The 22500-nt window shown below is 48.0% G+C and overlaps 2 protein-coding genes across 2 annotated transcripts in view; both read right to left on the minus strand.

Moving 5' to 3' along the window:
- Positions 1 to 588, minus strand: part of LOC135507247 (uncharacterized) — a 1142-nt gene extending 554 nt beyond the window's left edge. The window contains exon 1 of the mRNA XM_064926843.1: positions 1 to 588. This exon is cut by the window's left edge and continues 554 nt beyond it. Coding sequence (XP_064782915.1) covers positions 1 to 515 — 515 coding nt within the window. The 5' untranslated portion in view covers positions 516 to 588.
- Positions 1 to 22500, minus strand: part of LOC135507248 (LIM and calponin homology domains-containing protein 1-like) — a 114150-nt gene that overhangs the window by 63850 nt on the left and 27800 nt on the right. The window contains exons 7-9 of the mRNA XM_064926844.1: positions 19525 to 19655; positions 19153 to 19223; positions 17752 to 17935 (exon numbers count right to left, since the gene is read on the minus strand). Coding sequence (XP_064782916.1) covers positions 17752 to 17935; positions 19153 to 19223; positions 19525 to 19655 — 386 coding nt within the window. The remainder of the gene's footprint in view (positions 1 to 17751; positions 17936 to 19152; positions 19224 to 19524; positions 19656 to 22500) is intronic.

The raw sequence follows: 22500 nt of genomic DNA on the forward strand, positions 1-22500 counted from the left end.
GAACGTCCGGTTCTCCCCGCGCTGTGTTGGTATGCCCCGGTCCTACGAGCCAACATATCATCCTTCTCCAGGTCTGGTACAGGGCACTCTTCCTCATCCTCATCATCATCATCATAGTTACAATGGCTGGGAACGGGCGGCCTGACGACCATTGCCACGTTGGGGTGCTGTTGAGGCATGTCCATGGAGACCTTGGATTGCTGTAGCTTCCTGTCTGTGACTACTTCCTGTGCTGGGCGTTTGGAACCCGGCAGTGGTAGGAAGCGGTTGAATGTTGTTGTCGTGGTGTTGTGGATCCTGGGGAACGCGCCTGTCTTCCTGGCCATCATGTCATCCTTCTGAAGGTCCGGAACCTTCCTTTCATCTCTCCCTCCATCCTCCTCCTCCTCTCTCACTCTCCGCTCGTACTGCGCCAGACGGGCTTCTAGCTCCAACAGGGTGGGAGGAGCCTCTGGGCGCAGGGGGGAGGGGCCAGGGTTGGGAGGCGGGGTATGTGCAGCGTCTACTCCGCCCATATGGCTGTGGGGTCATCAAGGGGGGAGAGAGGTAGTGTAACTTTTGTAACCATAGCAGCAGGAAGAACACAACAATCCCCTTCTGACATACACACAGACTGAGAGAGAGAGAAACAAAGGGAGAGAGAGAGAGAGAGCGCACGATAGAGAGAGAGAGAAAGGGAGAGAGAGAGAGAGAGAAAGGGAGAGATGGAAGAGAGAAATATAGAATGCCTTTCCATCTCTCTATGGCAACTTCCTGTGCAGCAAATTAAGATAAAACACAGAACACATGTAGCTTCCCACACAGCTACTCATAGAGCTAGTGACTTAAGCAGCAATGAACGGGGTTCACAGGATGGCAGAAAAGACACAAGATCAGTTGGATAACAAAGCAAGCCATCATGTATGAACTATTTTCTTTTATGTCTAATCAGTAAAAGCATCACCAATAAACCCCAGGAAGAGTAGCTGCTGCCTTGAAAGGAACTAATGGGGATCCATAATAAACCCCAGGAAGAGTAGCTGCTGCCTTGACAGGAACTAATGGGGATCCATAATAAACCCCCAGGAAGAGTAGCTTCTGCCTTGGCAGGAACTAATGGGGATCCATAATAAACCCCAGGAAGAGTAGCTGCTGCCTTGGCAGGAACTAATGGGGATCCATAATAAACCCCAGGAAGAGTAGCTGCTGCCTTGACAGGAACTAATGGGGATCCATAATAAACCCCCAGGAAGAGTAGCTGCTGCCTTGGCAGGAACTAATGGGGATCCATAATAAACCCCAGGAAGAGTAGCTGCTGCCTTGGCAGGAATTAATGGGGATCCATAATAAACCCCAGGAAGAGTAGCTGCTGCCTTGGCAGGAACTAATGGGGATCCATAAAAAAACCCAGGAAGAGTAGCTGCTGCCTTGGCAGGAACTAATAGGGATCCATAATAAACCCCAGGAAGAGTAGCTGCTGCCTTGGCAGGAACTAATGGGGATCCCATAATAAACCCCAGGAAGAGTAGCTGCTGCCTTGAAAGGAACTAATGGGGATCCATATTAAACCCCAGGAAGAGTAGCTGCTGCCTTGGCAGGAACTAATGGGGATCCATAATAAACCCCAGGAAGAGTAGCTGCTGCCTTGGCAGGAACTAATGGGGACCCATAATAAACCCCAGGAAGAGTAGCTGCTGCCTTGAAAGGAACTAATGGGGATCCATATTAAACCCCAGGAAGAGTAGCTGCTGCCTTGGCAGGAACTAATGGGGACCCATAATAAACAACCAGGAAGAGTAGCTGCTGCCTTGGCAGGAACTAATGGGGATCCATAATAAACCCCAGGAAGAGTAGCTGCTGCCTTGGCAGGAACTAATGGGGATCCATAATAAACCCCAGGAAGAGTAGCTGCTGCCTTGGCAGGAACTAATGGGGATCCATAATAAACCCCAGGAAGAGTAGCTGCTGCCTTGGCAGGAACTAATGGGGATCCATAATAAACCCCAGGAAGAGTAGCTGCTGCCTTGGCAGGAACTAATGGGGATCCATAATAAACCCCAGGAAGAGTAGCTGCTGCCTTGGCAGGAACTAATGGGGATCCATAATAAACCCCAGGAAGAGTAGCTGCTGCCTTGGCAGGAACTAATGGGGATCCATATTAAACCCCAGGAAGAGTAGCTGCTGCCTTGGCAGGAACTAATGGGGATCCATAATAAACCCCAGGAAGAGTAGATGCTGCCTTGGCAGGAACTAATGGGGATCCATAATAAACCCCAGGAAGAGTAGCTGCTGCCTTGGCAGGAACTAATGGGGATCCATATTAAACCCCAGGAAGAGTAGCTGCTGCCTTGGCAGGAACTAATGGGGATCCATATTAAATACAAATACATGACATCACTGGATTAGGTTGCACATCAATTAATCTTGAGTCATTTCTGCTTGGATATGTTAGATAAAACAACGTATTTATTGAATAGCCTTCCATCTCAGTAGTCAATTACACAGTCTAAACCAATGGTAATGACTTCAGTAGGAAGGTTATTCCTACGTGATGACGCAGAAAACAACTGGAGACCAAATCACGGGCTCATTCTACCAGGGGACAATGTTACAGGCACCAGTTCTACCAGAGGACAATGCTACAGGCACCAGTTCTACCAGGGGACAATGTTACAGGGGACAATGTTACAGGCACCAGTTCTACCAGGGGACAATGTTACAGGGGACAATGTTACAGGCACCAGTTCTACCAGGGGACAATGTTACAGGGGACAATGTTACAGGCACCAGTTCTACCAGGAGACAATGTTACAGGCACCAGTTCTACCAGGGGACAATGTTACAGGCACCAGTTCTACCAGGGGACAATGTTACAGGCACCAGTTCTACCAGGGGACAATGTTACAGGGGACAATGTTACAGGCACCAGTTCTACCAGGGGACAATGTTACAGGGGACAATGTTACAGGCACCAGTTCTACCAGGAGACAATGTTACAGGCACCAGTTCTACCAGGGGACAATGTTACAGGCACCAGTTCTACCAGGGGACAATGTTACAGGCACCAGTTCTACCAGGGGACAATGTTACAGGCCCCAGTTCTACCAGGGGACAATGTTACAGGCACCAGTTCTACCAGGGGACAATGTTACAGGCACCAGTTCTACCAGGGGACAATGTTACAGGCACCAGTTCTACCAGAGGACAATGTTACAGGCACCAGTTCTACCAGGGGACAATGTTACAGGCACCAGTTCTACCAGGGGACAATGTTACAGGGGACAATGTTACAGGCACCAGTTCTAACGGGGGACAATGTTACAGGCACCAGTTCTACCAGGGGACAATGTTACAGGCACCATTTCTACCAGGGGACAATGTTACAGGCACCAGTTCTACCAGGGGACAATGTTACAGGCACCAGTTCTACCAGGGGACAATGTTACAGGGGACAATGTTACAGGCACCAGTTCTACCAGGGGACAATGTTACAGGGACAATGTTACAGGCACCAGTTCTACCAGGGGACAATGTTACAGACACCAGTTCTACCAGGGGACAATGTTACAGGGACAATGTTACAGGCACCAGTTCTACCAGGGGACAATGTTACAGGCCCCAGTTCTACCAGGGGACAATGTTACAGGCACCAGTTCTACCAGGGGACAATGTTACAGGCACCAGTTCTTCCAGGAGACAATGTAACAGGCACCAGTTCTAACAGGAGACAATGTTACAGGCACCAGCTCTACCAGGGGACAATGTTACAGGCACCAGTTCTACCAGAGGACAATGTTACAGGCACCAGTTCTACCAGGGGACAATGTTACAGGGGACAATGTTACAGGCACCAGTTCTACCAGAGGACAATGTTACAGGCACCAGTTCTACCAGAGGACAATGTTACAGGTACCAGTTCTACCAGAGGACAATGTTACAGGCACCAGTTCTACCAGAGGACAATGTTACAGGCACCAGTTCTACCAGGGGACAATGTTACAGGCACCAGTTCTACCAGGGGACAATGTTACAGGCACCAGTTCTACCAGAGGACAATGTTACAGGCACCAGTTCTACCAGGGGACAATGTTACAGGCACCAGTTCTACCAGGGGACAATGTTACAGGGGACAATGTTACAGGCACCAGTTCTAACGGGGGACAATGTTACAGGCACCAGTTCTACCAGGGGACAATGTTACAGGCACCATTTCTACCAGGGGACAATGTTACAGGCACCAGTTCTACCAGGGGACAATGTTACAGGCACCAGTTCTACCAGGGGACAATGTTACAGGGGACAATGTTACAGGCACCAGTTCTACCAGGGGACAATGTTACAGGGACAATGTTACAGGCACCAGTTCTACCAGGGGACAATGTTACAGACACCAGTTCTACCAGGGGACAATGTTACAGGGACAATGTTACAGGCACCAGTTCTACCAGGGGACAATGTTACAGGCCCCAGTTCTACCAGGGGACAATGTTACAGGCACCAGTTCTACCAGGGGACAATGTTACAGGCACCAGTTCTTCCAGGAGACAATGTAACAGGCACCAGTTCTAACAGGAGACAATGTTACAGGCACCAGTTCTACCAGGGGACAATGTTACAGGCACCAGTTCTACCAGAGGACAATGTTACAGGCACCAGTTCTACCAGGGGACAATGTTACAGGGGACAATGTTACAGGCACCAGTTCTACCAGAGGACAATGTTACAGGCACCAGTTCTACCAGAGGACAATGTTACAGGTACCAGTTCTACCAGAGGACAATGTTACAGGCACCAGTTCTACCAGAGGACAATGTTACAGGCACCAGTTCTACCAGGGGACAATGTTACAGGCACCAGTTCTACCAGGGGACAATGTTACAGGCACCAGTTCTACCAGGAGACAATGTTACAGGCACCAGTTCTACCAGGGGACAATGTTACAGGCACCAGTTCTACCAGGAGACAATGTTACAGGCACCAGTTCTACCAGGGGACAATGTTACAGGGGACAATGTTACAGGCACCAGTTCTACCAGGGGACAATGTTACAGGCACCAGTTCTACCAGGGGACAATGTTACAGGCACCAGTTCTACCAGGAGACAATGTTACAGGCACCAGTTCTACCAGGGGACAATGTTACAGGGGACAATGTTACAGGCACCAGTTCTACCAGGGGACAATGTTACAGGCACCAGTTCTACCAGGGGACAATGTTACAGGCACCAGTTCTACCAGGAGACAAAGTTACAGGCACCAGTTCTACCAGGGGACAATGTTACAGGCACCAGTTCTACCAGGGGACAATGTTACAGGCACCAGTTCTACCAGGGGACAATGTTAGAGGCACCAGTTCTACCAGGGGACAATGTTACAGGCACCAGTTCTACCAGGGGACAATGTTACAGGCACCAGTTCTACCAGGGGACAATGTTACAGGCACCAGTTCTACCAGGGGACAATGTTACAGGGGACAATGTTACAGGCACCAGTTCTACCAGGGGACAATGTTACAGGCACCAGTTCTACCAGGGGACAATGTTACAGGGACACTGTTACAGGCACCAGTTCTACCAGGGGACAATGTTACAGGCACCAGTTCTACCAGAGGACAATGTTACAGGCACCAGTTCTACCAGAGGACAATGTTACAGCCACCAGTTCTACCAGGGGACAATGTTACAGGGGACAATGTTACAGGCACCAGTTCTACCAGGGGACAATGTTACAGGCACCAGTTCTACCAGGGGACAATGTTACAGGCACCAGTTCTACCAGAGGACAATGTTACAGGGGACAATGTTACAGGCACCAGTTCTACCAGAGGACAATGTTACAGGGGACAATGTTACAGGCACCAGTTCTACCAGGGGACAATGTTACAGGGGACAATGTTACAGGCACCAGTTCTACCAGGGGACAATGTTACAGGGGACAATGTTACAGGGGACAATGTTACAGGGGACAATGTTACAGGCACCAATTATACCAGGGGACAATGTTACAGGCACCAGTTCTACCAGGGGACAATGTTACAGGGGACAATGTTACAGGCACCAGTTCTACCAGGGGACAATGTTACAGGCACCAGTTCTACCAGGGGACAATGTTACAGGCACCAGTTCTACCAGGGGACAATGTTACAGGCACCAGTTCTACCAGAGGACAATGTTACAGGGGACAATGTTACAGGCACCAGTTCTACCAGGGGACAATGTTACAGGCACCAGTTCTACCAGAGGACAATGTTACAGGCACCAGTTCTACCAGGGGACAATGTTACAGGCACCAGTTCTACCAGGGGACAATGTTACAGGCACCAGTTCTACCAGGGGACAATGTTACAGGCACCAGTTCTACCAGGAGACAATGTTACAGGGGACAATGTTACAGACACCAGTTCTACCAGGGGACAATGTTACAGGGGACAATGTTACAGGCCCCAGTTCCACCAGGGGACAATGTTACAGGGACAATGTTACAGGCACCAGTTCTACCAGATTCGACAACATTTTTAAAAAGAGTACCAGAGTACCCACTGATGTAGCCAGGACCAGTCCAGGCCAGCGCTACAGCCAGACACACCAAGGCCTAGCAGACAGAGCAGCACAGTCCTTAGCATTACAAACCACCACTACCCGCAACAACCCATTTGGCCCTGTTTCAGATTGGTTCTTGCCTGGTTCTGTTCTAGGCTGGTTCTAGTCTGGTTCTAGCCTGGTTCTGTTCTAGTCTGGTTCTAGTCTGGTTCTGTTCTAGTCTGGTTCTAGCCTAGTCTGGTACTAGTCTGGTACTGTTCTAGTCTGGTTCTAGTCTGGTTCTAGCCTAGTCTGGTTCTAGTCTGGTACTAGTCTGGTTATAAAGCCTCTCTTGAAAAAGCCAAACCTTGACCCAGAAAATATAAAAAACTATCGGCCTATATCGAATCTTCCATTCCTCTCAAATATTTAGAAAAGGCTGTTGCGCAGCAACTCACTGCCTTCCTGAAGACAAACAATGTATACGAAATGCTTCAGTCTGGTTTTAGACCCCATCATAGCACTGAGACTGCACTTGTGAAGGTGGTAAATGACCTTTTAATGGCATCAGACCGAGGCTCTGCATCTGTCCTCGTGCTCCTAGACCTTAGTGCTGCTTTTGATACCATTGATCACCACATTCTTTTGGAGAGATTGGAAACCCAAATTGGTCTACACAGACAAGTTCTGGCCTGGTTTAGATCTTATCTGTTGGAAAGATATCAGTTTGTCTCTGTGAATGGTTTGTCCTCTGACAAATCAACTGTAAATTTCGGTGTTCCTCAAGGTTCCGTTTTAGGACCACTATTGTTTTCACTATATATTTTACCTCTTGGGGATGTCATTCGAAAACACAATATTAACTTTCACTGCTTTGCGGATGACACACAGCTGTACATTTCAATGAAACATGGTGAAGCCCCAAAATTGCCCTCGCTAGAAGCATGTGTTTCAGACATAAGGAAGTGAAATGCCTCAAACTTTCTACTTTAAACTCGGACAAAACAGAGATGCTTGTTCTCGGTCCCAAGAAACAAAGAGATCTTCTGTTGAATCTGACAATTCATCTTAATGGTTGTACAGTTGTCTCAAATAAAACTGTGAAGGACCTCGGCATTACTCTGGACCCTGATCTCTCTTTTGAAGAACATATCAAGACCGTTTTTAAGGACAGCTTTTTTCCATCTACCTAACATTGCAAAAATCAGAAACTTTCTGTCCAAAAATGATGCAGAAAAATTAATCCATGCTTTTGTCACTTCTAGGTTAGACTACCGCAATGCTCTACTTTCCGGCTACCCGGATAAAGCACTAGATAAACTTCAGTTAGTGCTAAATACGGCTGCTAGAATCCTGACTAGAACCAAAAAATTTGATCATATAACTCCAGTGCTAGCCTCCCTACACTGGCTTCCTGTCAAGGCAAGGGCTGATTTTAAGGTTTTACTGCTAACCTACAAAGCATTACATGGGCTTGCTCCTACCTATCTCTCTGATTTGGTCCTGCCGTACATACCTACAGGTACGCTATGGTCACAAGACGCAGGCCTCCTAATTGTCCCTAGAATTTCTAAGCAAACAGCTGGAGGCAGGGCTTTCTCCCATAGAGCTCCATTTTTATGGAATGATCTGCCTACCCATGTCAGAGACGCAGACTCGGTCTCAACCTTTAAGTCTTTACTGAAGACTCATCTCTTCAGTGGGTCATATAATTGAGTGTAGTCTGGCCCAGGAGTGGGAAGGTGAACGGAAAGGCTCTGGAGCAACGAACCGCCCTTGCTGTCTCTGCCTGGCCGGTTCCCCTCTTTCCACTGGGATTCTCTGCCTCTAACCCTATTACAGGGGCTGAGTCACTGGCTTACTAGGGCTCTTTCATACCGTCCCTAGGAGGGGTGCGTCACTTGAGTGGGTTGAGTCACTGATGCGATCTTACTGTCTGGGTTGGCGCCCCCCCCTAGGGTTGTGCCGTGGCGGAGATCTTTGTGGGCTATACTCGGCCTTGTCTCATGATGGCAAGTTGGTGGTTGAAGATATCACTCTAGTGGTGTGGGGGCTGTGCTTTGGCAAAGTGGGTGGGGTTATATCCTTCCTGTTTGGCCCTGTCCGGGGGTGTCCTCGGATGGGGCTACAGTGTCTCCTGACCCCTCCTGTCTCAGCCTCCAGTATTTATGCTGAGTAGTTTGTGTCGGGGGGCTAGGGTCAGTTTGTTATATCTGGAGTACTTCTCCTGTCCTATTCGGTGTCCTGTGTGAATTTAAGTGTGCTCTCTCTAATTCTCTCTTTTTCTCTCTCTTGGAGGACCTGAGCCCTAGGACCATGCCTCAGGACTACCTGACGTGATGGTGATGACTCCTTGCTGTCCCCAGTCCACCTGGCCGTGCTGCTGCTCCAGTTTCAACTGTTCTGCCTTATTATTATTGGACCATGCTGGTCATTTATGAACATTTGAACATCTTGGCCATGTTCTGTTATAATCTCCACCCGGCACAGCCAGAAGAGGACTGGCCACCCCACATAGCCTGGTTCCTCTCTAGGTTTCTTCCTAGGTTTTCGCCTTTCTAGGGAGTTTTTCCTAGCCACCGTGCTTCTACACCTGCATTTGCTTGCTGTTTGGGGTTTTAGGCTTTGAGCACTTTGAGATATCAGCTGATGTACGAAGGGCTATATAAATAAATTTGATTTGATTTTGATTTGGTTCTGGTCTGGTTCTAGCCTGGTACTAGTCTGGTTCTAGTCTGGTTCTGGTCTGATTGTAGCCTGGTTGGTTAAACCAGGCTTCCGTTTGTAGCAAACATGTTACTTTGTAAGTAGTCTGGTTTAACCCAGTTCAGCCAAGCCCAGAACAAGATCACACCAGTTTCAGACCAGTTCAGACCAGTTCAAACCAGATCAAACCAGATGCAGCATGTCCTGTTCAGGGTCGTACCTATCCTGCTGCTCGGAGAGCTCGGAGCCCAGCGCGATGATCGGCATGGCAACGGTTGCCTTGGCCAGCAGTCGCCGTAACAACTGAGACTCCTCCCCTTCCCGGGAAGAGCTGATTGGCTGTTCCTCCAGCTCTGTCACTCCGCCAAAGGTCACAACCTTAGAACAACCTCGCATTGACCCCGTCGCCATAGAGATGATGTCAGGAGTTCCGGAACCTTTCTCCAGACATGCCTGACACACAGGGGAGGGGCTAGACTCACTACACACACACACACACACACACACACACACACACACACACACACACACACACACACACACTAGGACACTTTTTTCTCTCTCAGCAAACAGCAAGGTTTTCCTGGTTACGGTTGCTAAGCTAAAAACTCTCCTGACCCCATCCATGTGTGTGTGTGTGTGTGTGTGTGCGTGAATGTGTGTGTGTGTGTGTGTGCGTGAATGTGTGTGTGTGTGTGTGTGCGTGAATGTGTGTGTGTGTTTGTGTTTGTGTTTGTGTGTTAGAAACCTGGGTTCAGACATCTTGAGTCTCTCCCATTTCTCCAGATCTGACTGGGTGATGGAGGCATGGACGAAGCTCATTGGTCCGTCTCTGTGAGATGGGCGTGACCTATTATGTCCCCTCCTTCTAGCGAGGTCATCTTTCGTCTTATTGGGTAATGGGACCTTAACACCTCTACCCTCCTCCTCCTCCTCTTCCTCTCGCTGGGAGGCTGGGCTAAGGAAGGGGTTGTCTCTGCGTGTGATGATGTCACACACTGCCTCTTTCGCACTAACCAATCACAGAGGAATATGCAGCAGCAACAACACACACGCAGAAACACAAACACACGGTGCTCAGAAAACACGGCATTGGAACGCACATTCACATGACCACAACAACAGCCAATGAGGAGAGAAAACAGGAAGGAAGGAGTCTGATGTCAAAAAACAGGAAGTCAAAGTAAGAAAGGAGAAACAGTATGAAAGGAATTCCACTCTCCCTCTCTCTCCTCTCCCCTCCCCTCCCCTCCCCCTCTCTCTCTCCTTACCTCCCTCCCCTCCCCCTCCCCCCCCCTCTCTCTCTCCCTTACCTCCCCTTCTCTCTCCCTCTCTCTCTCCTTACCTCCCTCCCCATATCCCCCTCCCCCTCTCTCTCTCCTTACCTCCCTCCCCCTCCCCTCCCCCTCTCTCTCTCCCTTACCTCCCCTCCCCTCCCCTCCCCCTCTCTCTCTCCTTACCTCCCCTTCTCTCTCCCTCTCTCTCTCCTTACCTCCCTCCCCCTCCCCCCCTCCCCTCTCTCTCTGTCCCTCCCTCCCCTTCCTTCCTCTCCCTCTCTCTCTCCTTACCTCCCTCCCCCCCTTCCCCCTCCCTCTCTCTCTCCTGACCTCCCTCCCCTCCCCCTCCCTCTCTCTCTGTCCCTCCCTCCCCCTTCCTCCCTCCCTCTCTCTCTCCTTACCTCCCTCCCCTCCCCCTCCCTCTCTCTCTCTGTCCCTCCCTCCCCTTCCTCCCTCCCTCTCTCTCTCCTGACCTCCCTCCCCTCCCCCTCCCTCTCTCTCTCTGTCCCTCCCTCCCCTTCCTCCCTCCCTCTCTCTCTCCTTACCTCCCTCCCCTCCCCCTACCTCTCTCAATTTACCTGCTTCCCCCCTCTCCCCCACTCTTTTCCTCCATCCATCCCTCCCTCTACTCCTTCCCACCTTGGTCCCTCCGTCCCCTCTCTCTCTCTGTCCCTCTGTCCCCTCTCTCTCTCTGTCCCTCCCTCCCCCTCTCTCTCTGTCCCTCCCTCCCCTTCCTCCCTCCCCCTCTCTCTCTGTCCCTCCCTCCCCCTCTTTCTCTGTCCCTCCCTCCCCTTACTCCCTCCCTCCCCCCCTCCCTCTCTCTCTCTCTCTCTCCTTACCTCTCTCTCCCTCCTCTCTTCCTCTCTCCCTCCCCTACCTCCCTCTCTCCCTGCTACCTCTCCTCCCCTTCCCCTCCCTAACCTTGTCTCCAGCTCCATCCTGTCCATCAGAGCAGTGTGTGAGGCTCGTCTGATGTCCTCCCAGAGTTCTCTGTCCCGTAGACTGCAGGCAGGTGGGGGGATGTACTGGTACGCTCTGGGAGCAGCGGGGGGGCGTGGGGCGCGTCGGGAGGCCAGGTCATCTCTACGGACGTCAGGAGCCCTCCTCACCCCTCCTCCCCCTCTTCACCCTCAGAGTCAGAGTCCCACGCAGCCTTCTGGTTGGTCAGGAAGTCATTATGGCGACGCAGGATGATGTCAGGGGATGGTGACTTAACTTCCTGTTGCTCCAGACGGGGCGCCGGTCTGGAGACGGGGTTGGCATAGCAACGTTACAACTACCATGATGCCATGCTCTGCGAAGTCTGTGCTGTTAGTGTCCGTCAAACACGCACACACAGCATTACACACGAACAGACACACACAGCTCAAACACAGCCATTCTATTCAGCTCCACACATCATCCTCCATCCATTCCGTTAACAGATAGTTCTAGTTAAACACCATCCATTCCATTCCAGTAACAGATAGTTCTAGTTAAAGACCATCCATTCCATTCCAGTAACAGATAGTTCTAGTTAAACACCATCCATTCCATTCCAGTAACAGATAGTTCTAGTTAAAGACCATCCATTCCATTCCAGTAACAGATAGTTCTAGTTAAACACCATCCATTCCATTCCAGTAACAGATAGTTCTAGTTAAAGACCATCCATTCCATTCCGTTAACAGATAGTTCTAGTTAAACACCATCCATTCCATTCCAGTAACAGATAGTTCTAGTTAAAGACCATCCATTCCATTCCGTTAACAGATAGTTCTAGTTAAAGACCATCCATTCCATTCCGTTAACAGATAGTTCTAGTTAAACACCATCCATTCCATTCCAGTAACAGATAGTTCTAGTTAAAGACCATCCATTCCATTCCAGTAACAGATAGTTCTAGTTAAAGACCATCCGTTCCATTCCAGTAACAGATAGTTCTAGTTAAAGACCATCCATTCCAGTAACAGATAGTTCTAGTTAAAGACCATCCATTCCAGTAACAGATAGTTCTAGTTAAACACCATCCATTCCATTCCAGTAACAGATAGTTCTAGTTAAACACCATCCATTCCATTCCAGTAACAGATAGTTCTAGTTAAAGACCATCCATTCCAGTAACAGATAGTTCTAGTTAAACACCATCCATTCCATTCCAGTAACAGATAGTTCTAGTTAAACACCATCCATTCCATTCCAGTAACAGATAGTTCTAGTTAAAGACCATCCATTCCAGTATCAGATAGTTCTAGTTAAAGACCATCCATTCCATTCCAGTAACAGATAGTTCTAGTTAAAGACCATCCATTCCAGTAACAGTTAGTTCTAGTTAAAGACCATCCATTCCAGTAACAGATAGTTCTAGTTAAAGACCATCCATTCCATTCCAGTAACAGATAGTTCTAGTTAAAGACCATCCATTCCAGTAACAGTTAGTTCTAGTTAAAGACCATCCATTCCAGTAACAGATAGTTCTAGTTAAAGACCATCCATTCCAGTAACAGATAGTTCTAGTTAAACACCATCCATTCCATTAACAGATAGTTCTAGTTAAACACCATCCATTCCAGTATCAGATAGTTCTAGTTAAAGACCATCCATTCCATTCCAGTAACAGATAGTTCTAGTTAAAGACCATCCATTCCATTCCAGTAACAGATAGTTCTAGTTAAAGACCATCAATTCCAGTAACAGATAGTTCTAGTTAAAGACCATCCATTCCAGTAACAGATAGTTCTAGTTAAAGACCATCCATTCCAGTAACAGATAGTTCTAGTTAAAGACCATCCATTCCATTCCAGTAACAGTTAGTTCTAGTTAAAGACCATCCATTCCAGTAACAGATAGTTCTAGTTAAAGACCATCCATTCCATTCCAGTAACAGTTAGTTCTAGTTAAAGACCATCCATTCCATTCCAGTAACAGATAGTTCTAGTTAAAGACCATCCATTCCATTCCAGTAACAGATAGTTCTAGTTAAAGAACATCCATTCCAGTAACAGATAGTTCTAGTTAAAGACCATCCATTCCAGTAACAGATAGTTCTAGTTAAAGACCATCCATTCCATTCCAGTAACAGATAGTTCTAGTTAAAGACCATCCATTCCAGAAACAGATAGTTCTAGTTAAAGACCATCCATTCCATTCCAGTAACAGATAGTTCTAGTTAAAGACCATCCATTCCAGTAACAGATAGTTCTAGTTAATGACCATCCATTCCATTCCAGTATCAGATAGTTCTAGTTAAAGACCATCCATTCCAGTAACAGATAGTTCTAGTTAAAGACCATCCATTCCAGTAACAGATAGTTCTAGTTAAACACCATCCATTCCATTAACAGATAGTTCTAGTTAAACACCATCCATTCCAGTAACAGATAGTTCTAGTTAAAGACCATCCATTACATTCCAGTAACAGATAGTTCTAGTTAAAGACCATCCATTCCAGTAACAGATAGTTCTAGTTAAAGACCATCCATTCCATTCCAGTAACAGATAGTTCTAGTTAAAGACCATCCATTCCATTCCAGTAACAGATAGTTCTAGTTAAAGACCATCAATTCCAGTAACAGATAGTTCTAGTTAAAGACCATCCATTCCAGTAACAGATAGTTCTAGTTAAAGACCATCCATTCCAGTAACAGATAGTTCTAGTTAAAGACCATCCATTCCAGTAAGATAGTTCTAGATAAAGACCATCCACTCCAGTAACAGATAGTTCTAGTTAAAGACCATCAATTCCAGTAACAGATAGTTCTAGTTAAAGACCATCCATTCCAGTAACAGATAGTTCTAGTTAAAGACCATCCATTCCATTCCAGTAACAGATAGTTCTAGTTAAAGACCATCCATTCCATTCCAGTAACAGATAGTTCTAGTTAAAGACCATCAATTCCAGTAACAGATAGTTCTAGTTAAAGACCATCCATTCCAGTAACAGATAGTTCTAGTTAAAGACCATCCATTCCAGTAACAGATAGTTCTAGTTAAAGACCATCCATTCCATTAACAGATAGTTCTAGTTAAAGACCATCCATTCCAGTAACAGATAGTTCTAGTTAAAGACCATCCATTCCAGTAACGGATAGTTCTAGTTAAAGACCATCCATTCCATTCCAGTATCAGATAGTTCTAGTTAAAGACCATCCATTCCATTCCAGTATCAGATAGTTCTAGTTAAAGACCATCCATTCCATTCCAGTATCAGATAGTTCTAGTTAAAGACCATCCATTCCATTCCAGTATCAGATAGTTCTAGTTAAAGACCATCCATTCCAGTAACAGATAGTTCTAGTTAAAGACCATCCATTCCAGTAACAGATAGTTCTAGTTAAAGACCATCCATTCCATTCCAGTATCAGATAGTTCTAGTTAAAGACCATCCATTCCATTCCAGTAACAGATAGTTCTAGTTAAAGACCATCCATTCCATTCCAGTATCAGATAGTTCTAGTTAAAGACCATCCATTCCATTCCAGTATCAGATAGTTCTAGTTAAAGACCATCCATTCCAGTAACAGATAGTTCTAGTTAAAGACCATCCATTCCATTCCAGTAACAGATAGTTCTAGTTAAAGACCATCCATGCCATTCCAGTAACAGATAGTTCTAGTTAAAGAACATCCACTCCATTCCAGTAACAGATAGTTCTAGTTAAAGACCATCCATTCCAGTAACAGATAGTTCTAGTTAAAGACCATCCATTCCATTCCAGTAACAGATAGTTCTAGTTAAAGACCATCCATTCCAGTAACAGATAGTTCTAGTTATAGACCATCCATTCCAGTAACAGATAGTTCTAGTTAAAGACCATCCATTCCATTCCAGTAACAGATAGTTCTAGTTAAAGACCATCCATTCCAGAAACAGATAGTTCTAGTTAAAGACCATCCATTCCATTCCAGTAACAGATAGTTCAAGTTAAAGACCATCCATTCCAGTAACAGATAGTTCTAGTTAATGACCATCCATTCCATTCCAGTATCAGATAGTTCTAGTTAAAGACCATCCATTCCAGTAACAGATAGTTCTAGTTAAAGACCATCCATTCCAGTAACAGATAGTTCTAGTTAAACACCATCCATTCCATTAACAGATAGTTCTAGTTAAACACCATCCATTCCAGTAACAGATAGTTCTAGTTAAAGACCATCCATTACATTCCAGTAACAGATAGTTCTAGTTAAAGACCATCCATTCCAGTAACAGATAGTTCTAGTTAAAGACCATCCATTCCATTCCAGTAACAGATAGTTCTAGTTAAAGACCATCCATTCCATTCCAGTAACAGATAGTTCTAGTTAAAGACCATCAATTCCAGTAACAGATAGTTCTAGTTAAAGACCATCCATTCCAGTAACAGATAGTTCTAGTTAAAGACCATCCATTCCAGTAACAGATAGTTCTAGTTAAAGACCATCCATTCCAGTAACAGATAGTTCTAGATAAAGACCATCCACTCCAGTAACAGATAGTTCTAGTTAAAGACCATCCATTCCAGTAACAGATAGTTCTAGTTAAAGACCATCCATTCCATTAACAGATAGTTCTAGTTAAAGACCATCCATTCCAGTAACAGATAGTTCTAGTTAAAGACCATCCATTCCAGTAACAGATAGTTCTAGTTAAAGACCATCCATTCCATTCCAGTAACAGATAGTTCTAGTTAAAGACCATCCATTCCAGTATCAGATAGTTCTAGTTAAAGACCATCCATTCCATTAACAGATAGTTCTAGTTAAAGACCATCCATTCCAGTAACAGATAGTTCTAGTTAAAGACCATCCATTCCAGTAACAGATAGTTCTAGTTAAAGACCATCCATTCCATTCCAGTAACAGTTAGTTCTAGTTAAAGACCATCCATTCCAGTAACAGATAGTTCTAGTTAAAGACCATCCATTCCAGTAACAGATAGTTCTAGTTAAAGACCATCCATTCCATTCCAGTATCAGATAGTTCTAGTTAAAGACCATCCATTCCAGTAACAGATAGTTCTAGTTAAAGACCATCCATTCCATTCCAGTATCAGATAGTTCTAGTTAAAGACCATCCATTCCATTCCAGTATCAGATAGTTCTAGTTAAAGACCATCCATTCCAGTCTCAGATAGTTCTAGTTAAAGACCATCCATTCCATTCCAGTAACAGATAGTTCTAGTTAAAGACCATCCATTCCATTCCAGTAACAGATAGTTCTAGTTAAAGACCATCCATTCCAGTATCAGATAGTTCTAGTTAAAGACCATCCATTCCATTCCAGTAACAGATAGTTCTAGTTAAAGACCACAACAGACAGCAGCCAATGACAGCTCTCCTAGCTTCCCACATTACTAATCACTTTAGTCAGAGAAACAAAGCACCAAAAGCACAGTGATGTCACAGCTTAGACCACACGCCATAGGCCGACCACAGTGATGTCACAGCATAGACCACACGCCATAGGCCTTCCACAGTGGTGTCACAGCTTAGGCCACACGCCATAGGCCGACACGCCACATGCCTGCTGACCTGCCGTAGCGAATCACAGCGGGCAGAACTTTAATCCCCGCCTTCTCCAGTCTCTGCAGCCGCCGATGTTCTTCTACTTCCCGTTTCAACACTTCCTCTTCCTGCCCAAGACCCCCCTCTTCCTCTTTAGGCTCCTCCCCATCTGGGGCCCATGTGACTGTCTTGTAGTTTCTGGAGCGGGGCCCTGGTGGTCTCTTAAAGGGACCTCCCCCCTCCCCCCCTCCTCCCTCCTCTAAGATGGGCTGAGGGAGACTGGGAGGAGAAGGAGGGAAGGGAGAGAGGGGGAGGAGGGAGTGTAGGAGGGAGGAGGGAGGGAGTTAGGGTGTAAGGAGAAGGAGGGAAGGGAGCGAGGGAGGGAGTGTAGGAGGGAGGGGAAGGAGGGAGGAGGGAGTGAGTTAGGGTGTAAGGAGAAGGAGGGAAGGGTGCGAGGGAGGGAAGGAGGGGCGGGAGAGAGAAGAGGGAGGGAGAGGAAGCAGGGAAGGAAAGGAGGGAAGGAGGGAGGGAGGGGAAGCAGGGAAGGAAAGGAGGGAAGGAGGGAGGGAGTGTAGGGGGGAGGGGAAGGAGGGGAGGAGGGAAAGGGGAGGGGAAGGAGGGAGGGGAAGGGATCTTTAATAAGAGCATGTGTGTCTGTGTACGTCCCCTGTGTGTGTGTCCGTGTGTGTATGTGTACCTACCTGTGCGTGTATGTGTGTGTACCTACCTGTGGGTGTGTGTGTATGTATGTGTACCTACCTGTGTGTGTGTGTGTGTGTATGTGTATCTGCCTGTCTGTGTGTGTGTACCTGCCGTGCTCTCCATCCTGGGGCCGTGATCTGCGTCTGGAGGTGGGAACAGAGACGTTCCGATTGGGCAGGAACTGGTTAAAGGGAACAAAGGTCCGTGATTCTCCGGCCGACGTACGACGAGCTAACATGTCATCACGACGGACATCTGCCTTCCTGTTGGGGGCATCGCCCTCTGAGTCAACTGATGGGGGGGACAGAGAGAGACGAGAGGGAGGGAGAGCGAGAGGGAGGGAGAGAGAGACGAGAGGGAGAGAGACGAGAGGGAGGGAGGGAGAGAGAGACGAGAGGGAGGGAGAGAGAGACGAGAGGGAGGGAGAGAGGGAGGGAGGGAGAGAGGGAGGGAGAGAGAGAGAGACGAGAGGGAGAGAGAGCGAGAGGGAGGGAGAGAGAGAGGAGAGGGAGAGAGAGACAAGAGGGAGAGAGACGAGAGGGAGGGAGAGAGAGACGAGAGGGAGGGAGAGAGAGACGAGAGGGAGGGAGGGAGAGAGACGAGAAGGAGGGAGAGAGGGAGGGAGAGAGAGGGAGGGAGAGACGAGAGGGAGGGAGAGAGAGACGAGAGGGAGGGAGAGAGAGACGAGAGGGAGGGAGAGAAAGACGAGAGGGAAAGAGGGAGAGAGAGAGGGAGAGAGACGAGAAGGAAAGAGAGAGACGAGAGGGAGAGAGAGGGAACGAGAGACGAGAGGGAGGGAGGGAGAGAGAGACGAGAGGGAGAGAGACAAGAGGGAGGGGACGAGAGACGAGAGGGAGGGAGAGAGAGACGAGAGGGAGGGAGAGGGAGACGAGAGGGAGGGAGAGAGAGACGAGAGGGAAAGATAAAGACGAGAGGGAAAGAGGGAGAGAGAGAGGAAAAGAGACGAGAGGGAAAGAGAGAGACGAGATGGAAAGAGGGAGAGAGAAAGGGAAAGAGGGAGACGAGAGGGAAAGAGGGAGAGAGAGAGGGAAAAAGAGAGAGAGAGAGAGCGTCATTAAAGGATCTAGCAGTAACATAAAAACTGTGTGTCTGCCTTCATAGGAACTTTACCATCACTGTCGTGTGTGTGTGTGTGTGTGTGTGGTGTGTGTGTGTGTGTGTGTGGTGTGTGTGGGTGTGGTGTGTGTGTGTGTGGTGTGGTGTGTGTGGGTGTGGTGTGTGTGTGTGTGGTGTGGTGTGTGTGTGTGTGTGTGTGTGGTGTGGTGTGTGTGGGTGTGGTGTGTGTGTGTGTGTGTGTGTGTGTGTGGTGTGGTGTGTGTGGGTGTGGTGTGTGTGGTGTTGTGTGTGTGTGTGGTGTGTGTGGTGTGGTGTGGTGTGGTGTGGTGTGTGTGTGTGTGTGTGTGTGTGTGTGTGTGTGTGTGTGTGTGTGTGTGTGGTGTGGTGTGTGTGGTGTGGTGTGTGTGGGTGTGTCTTCGTAGGAACCTTACCATCACTGTTGCCATGGACGATGACGTCAGGGGAGGGGCTAGTCTGGGAGCGCGAGCCAAAAGAATCCAGGCTGTCAATCAAATCAAACTTTATTTAAAGGAGATTATCTGAGGGTCAGCTGTGTCTCAGAGTAATAAAGAACATTATCTCAGTTTCAGTCTCAATTTAATAACGGCGTGTGGTGTGTTTGTCTGTGTGTCTGTGTGGTGTGTTTGTCTGTGTGTGTCTGTGTGGTGTGTTTGTCTGTGTGTCTGTGTGGTGTGTTTGTCTGTGTGTGTCTGTGTGGTGTGTGTGTCTGTGTGGTGTGTGTGTCTGTGTGTGTGTGTGTCTGTGTGGTGTGTGTGTCTGTGTGTCTGTGTGGTGTGTGTCACCTGTCCAGGGAGTTGTCCCGTGTGTGTTGTCGGGGAGAGAGAGACTGACTCCGCTCTGAGTCCCAGCAGTCGTAACCACTGTCCCTCACACCTGGCCTCACACTGTCTGACCCAGACCTGTCCTCACTCAGCTACACACACACACAGACACAGACACACACACCTTAGGGGGTAATGTTGCAGTAATGTAAGACAGAGAGAGAACGATACAGACAGAGAGAGAGAGAGAAACAGAGAGAGAGAAACAGAGAGAGAGAGAGAGAGAAACAGAGACAGAGAGAGAGAGAAACAGAAGGAGAGAAACAAGTTCCGGTTCCGGGTTGGAGCGAGCGGTCGCATCTACACTTCGGTCCGCAGGTAGTATAACTTTTCATTACATTTCATTATAGTACAACGGTTTGATTTGTCTAATCTTAGCGATTTCTTCTTAGCTAGCTACATAGCCGTCTTTGTATCAAAGATAATTGCGTAATTATCGTATTTCGTCGTCCTAACGTATCTGCCCAGCAGCTAGCTAAGCAGCTAGCTAACATCCACATCCACTGTCCACCAGCACTGTAGAAACTATTACACTCAACTGAACGTCTCGATTAGCGTAGTGTCAGCTAGCTACATAGTTGTCTTCGCTGTCTTCGTCTCCAAGATAATTGTGTAGTTTAGAGTGTGTAGACTTAGAGTGATTATCTTAATTTACCGAGGTTAGCTAGCCAGCTATTTGTCGTCCTTAACGTAGGAGATGCTGCTAGCTAGCTAGCCAACAGCTAGCCAACCTCTACCGAATTGAACTTCAACTACCCGGTCAACATTCCGCATCGCTCCACAGGTAGCACCACATTTTCATTTCACTTCATTACAGTAGAACGGTTTGATTTGTTTGATCGTAGCTAGCCAGCTATATAGCCGTCTTTGTATCTAAGACAACTGTGTAGTCTAGAGCGATTTTCTAGGTTAGCTGGCCAGCTATTGTCGTTCTATTAACGTAGCTAGCCAGCTAGCCCCTGAATAGCAGCACTGTAGAAACTATTACAGTACAACGGTTTGATTTGTTTGATCGTAGCTAGCTAGCTACATAGCCGTCTTTGTATCTAAGACAATTGTGTAGCCTAGAGCGATTTCCTAGGTTAGCTAGCCAGCTATTGTCGTTCTTTTAAGGTAACGTAACGCAATCAACCTGCTAGCTAGCCAGCTAGCCCCCGAATAGCAGCACTGTAGAAACTATTACACTCGACGGAACGACTTGATTAGTGTAGTGTCAACATCGCAGCCAATACCAGCTAGCCTACTCCAGCAGTACTGTATCATTTCAATCATTTTAGTCAATAAGATTCTTGCTACGTAAGCTTAACTTTCTGAACATTCGAGACGTGTAGTCCACTTGTCATTCCAATCTCCTTTGCATTAGCGTAGCCTCTTCTGTAGCCTGTCAACTATGTGTCTATCTATCCCTGTTCTCTCCTCTCTGCACAGACCATACAAACGCTCCACACCGCTTGGCCGCGGCCACCCTAATCTGGTGGTCCCAGCGCGCACGACCCACGTGGAGTTCCAGGTCTACGGTAGCCTCTGGAACTGCCGATCTGCGGCCAACAAGGCAGAGTTCATCTCAGCCTATGCCTCCCTCCAGTCCCTCGACTTCTTGGCACTGACGGAAACATGGATCACCACAGATAACACTGCTACTCCTACTGCTCTCTCTTCGTCTGCCCACGTGTTCTCGCACACCCCGAGAGCTTCTGGTCAGCGGGGTGGTGGCACCGGGATCCTCATCTCTCCCAAGTGGTCATTCTCTCTCTCTCCCCTTACCCATCTGTCTATCGCCTCCTTTGAATTCCATGCTGTCACAGTTACCAGCCCTTTCAAGCTTAACATCCTTATCATTTATCGCCCTCCAGGTTCCCTTGGAGAGTTCATCAATGAGCTTGATGCCTTGATAAGCTCCTTTCCTGAGGACGGCTCACCTCTCACAGTCCTGGGCGACTTTAACCTCCCCACGTCTACCTTTGACTCATTCCTCTCTGCCTCCTTCTTTCCACTCCTCTCCTCTTTTGACCTCACCCTCTCACCTTCCCCCTACTCACAAGGCAGGCAATACGCTCGACCTCATCTTTACTAGATGCTGTTCTTCCACTAACCTCATTGCAACTCCCCTCCAAGTCTCCGACCACTACCTTGTATCCTTTTCCCTCTCGCTCTCATCCAACACTTCCCACACTGCCCCTACTCGGATGGTATCGCGCCGTCCCAACCTTCGCTCTCTCTCCCCCCGCAACTCTCTCCTCTTCCATCCTTTCATCTCTTCCCTCTGCTCATACCTTCTCCAACCTATCTCCTGATTCTGCCTCCTCAACCCTCCTCTCTTCCCTTTCTGCATCCTTTGACTCTCTATGTCCCCTATCCTCCAGGCCGGCTCGGTCCTCCCCTCCCGCTCCGTGGCTCGATGACTCACTGCGAGCTCACAGAACAGAGCTCCGGGCAGCCGAGCGGAAATGGAGGAAAACTCGCCTCCCTGCGGACCTGGCATCCTTTCACTCCCTCCTCTCTACATTTTCCTCCTCTGTCTCTGCTGCTAAAGCCACTTTCTACCACTCTAAATTCCAAGCATCTGCCTCTAACCCTAGGAAGCTCTTTGCCACCTTCTCCTCCCTCCTGAATCCTCCCCCCTCCCCCCTCCTCCCCCTCTCTGCAGATGACTTCGTCAACCATTTTGAAAAGAAGGTCGACGACATCCGATCCTCGTTTGCTAAGTCAAACGACACCGCTGGTTCTGCTCACACTGCCCTACCCTGTGCTCTGACCTCTTTCTCCCCTCTCTCTCCAGATGAAATCTCGCTTCTTGTGACGGCCGGCCGCCCAACAACCTGCCCGCTTGACCCTATCCCCTCCTCTCTTCTCCAGACCATTTCCGGAGACCTTCTCCCTTACCTCACCTCGCTCATCAACTCATCCCTGACCGCTGGCTACGTCCCTTCCGTCTTC

The sequence above is a fragment of the Oncorhynchus masou genome, chromosome 20, assembly GCF_036934945.1.
Source record: "Oncorhynchus masou masou isolate Uvic2021 chromosome 20, UVic_Omas_1.1, whole genome shotgun sequence".
In the NCBI taxonomy this organism is placed as follows: Eukaryota; Metazoa; Chordata; class Actinopteri; order Salmoniformes; family Salmonidae; genus Oncorhynchus; species Oncorhynchus masou.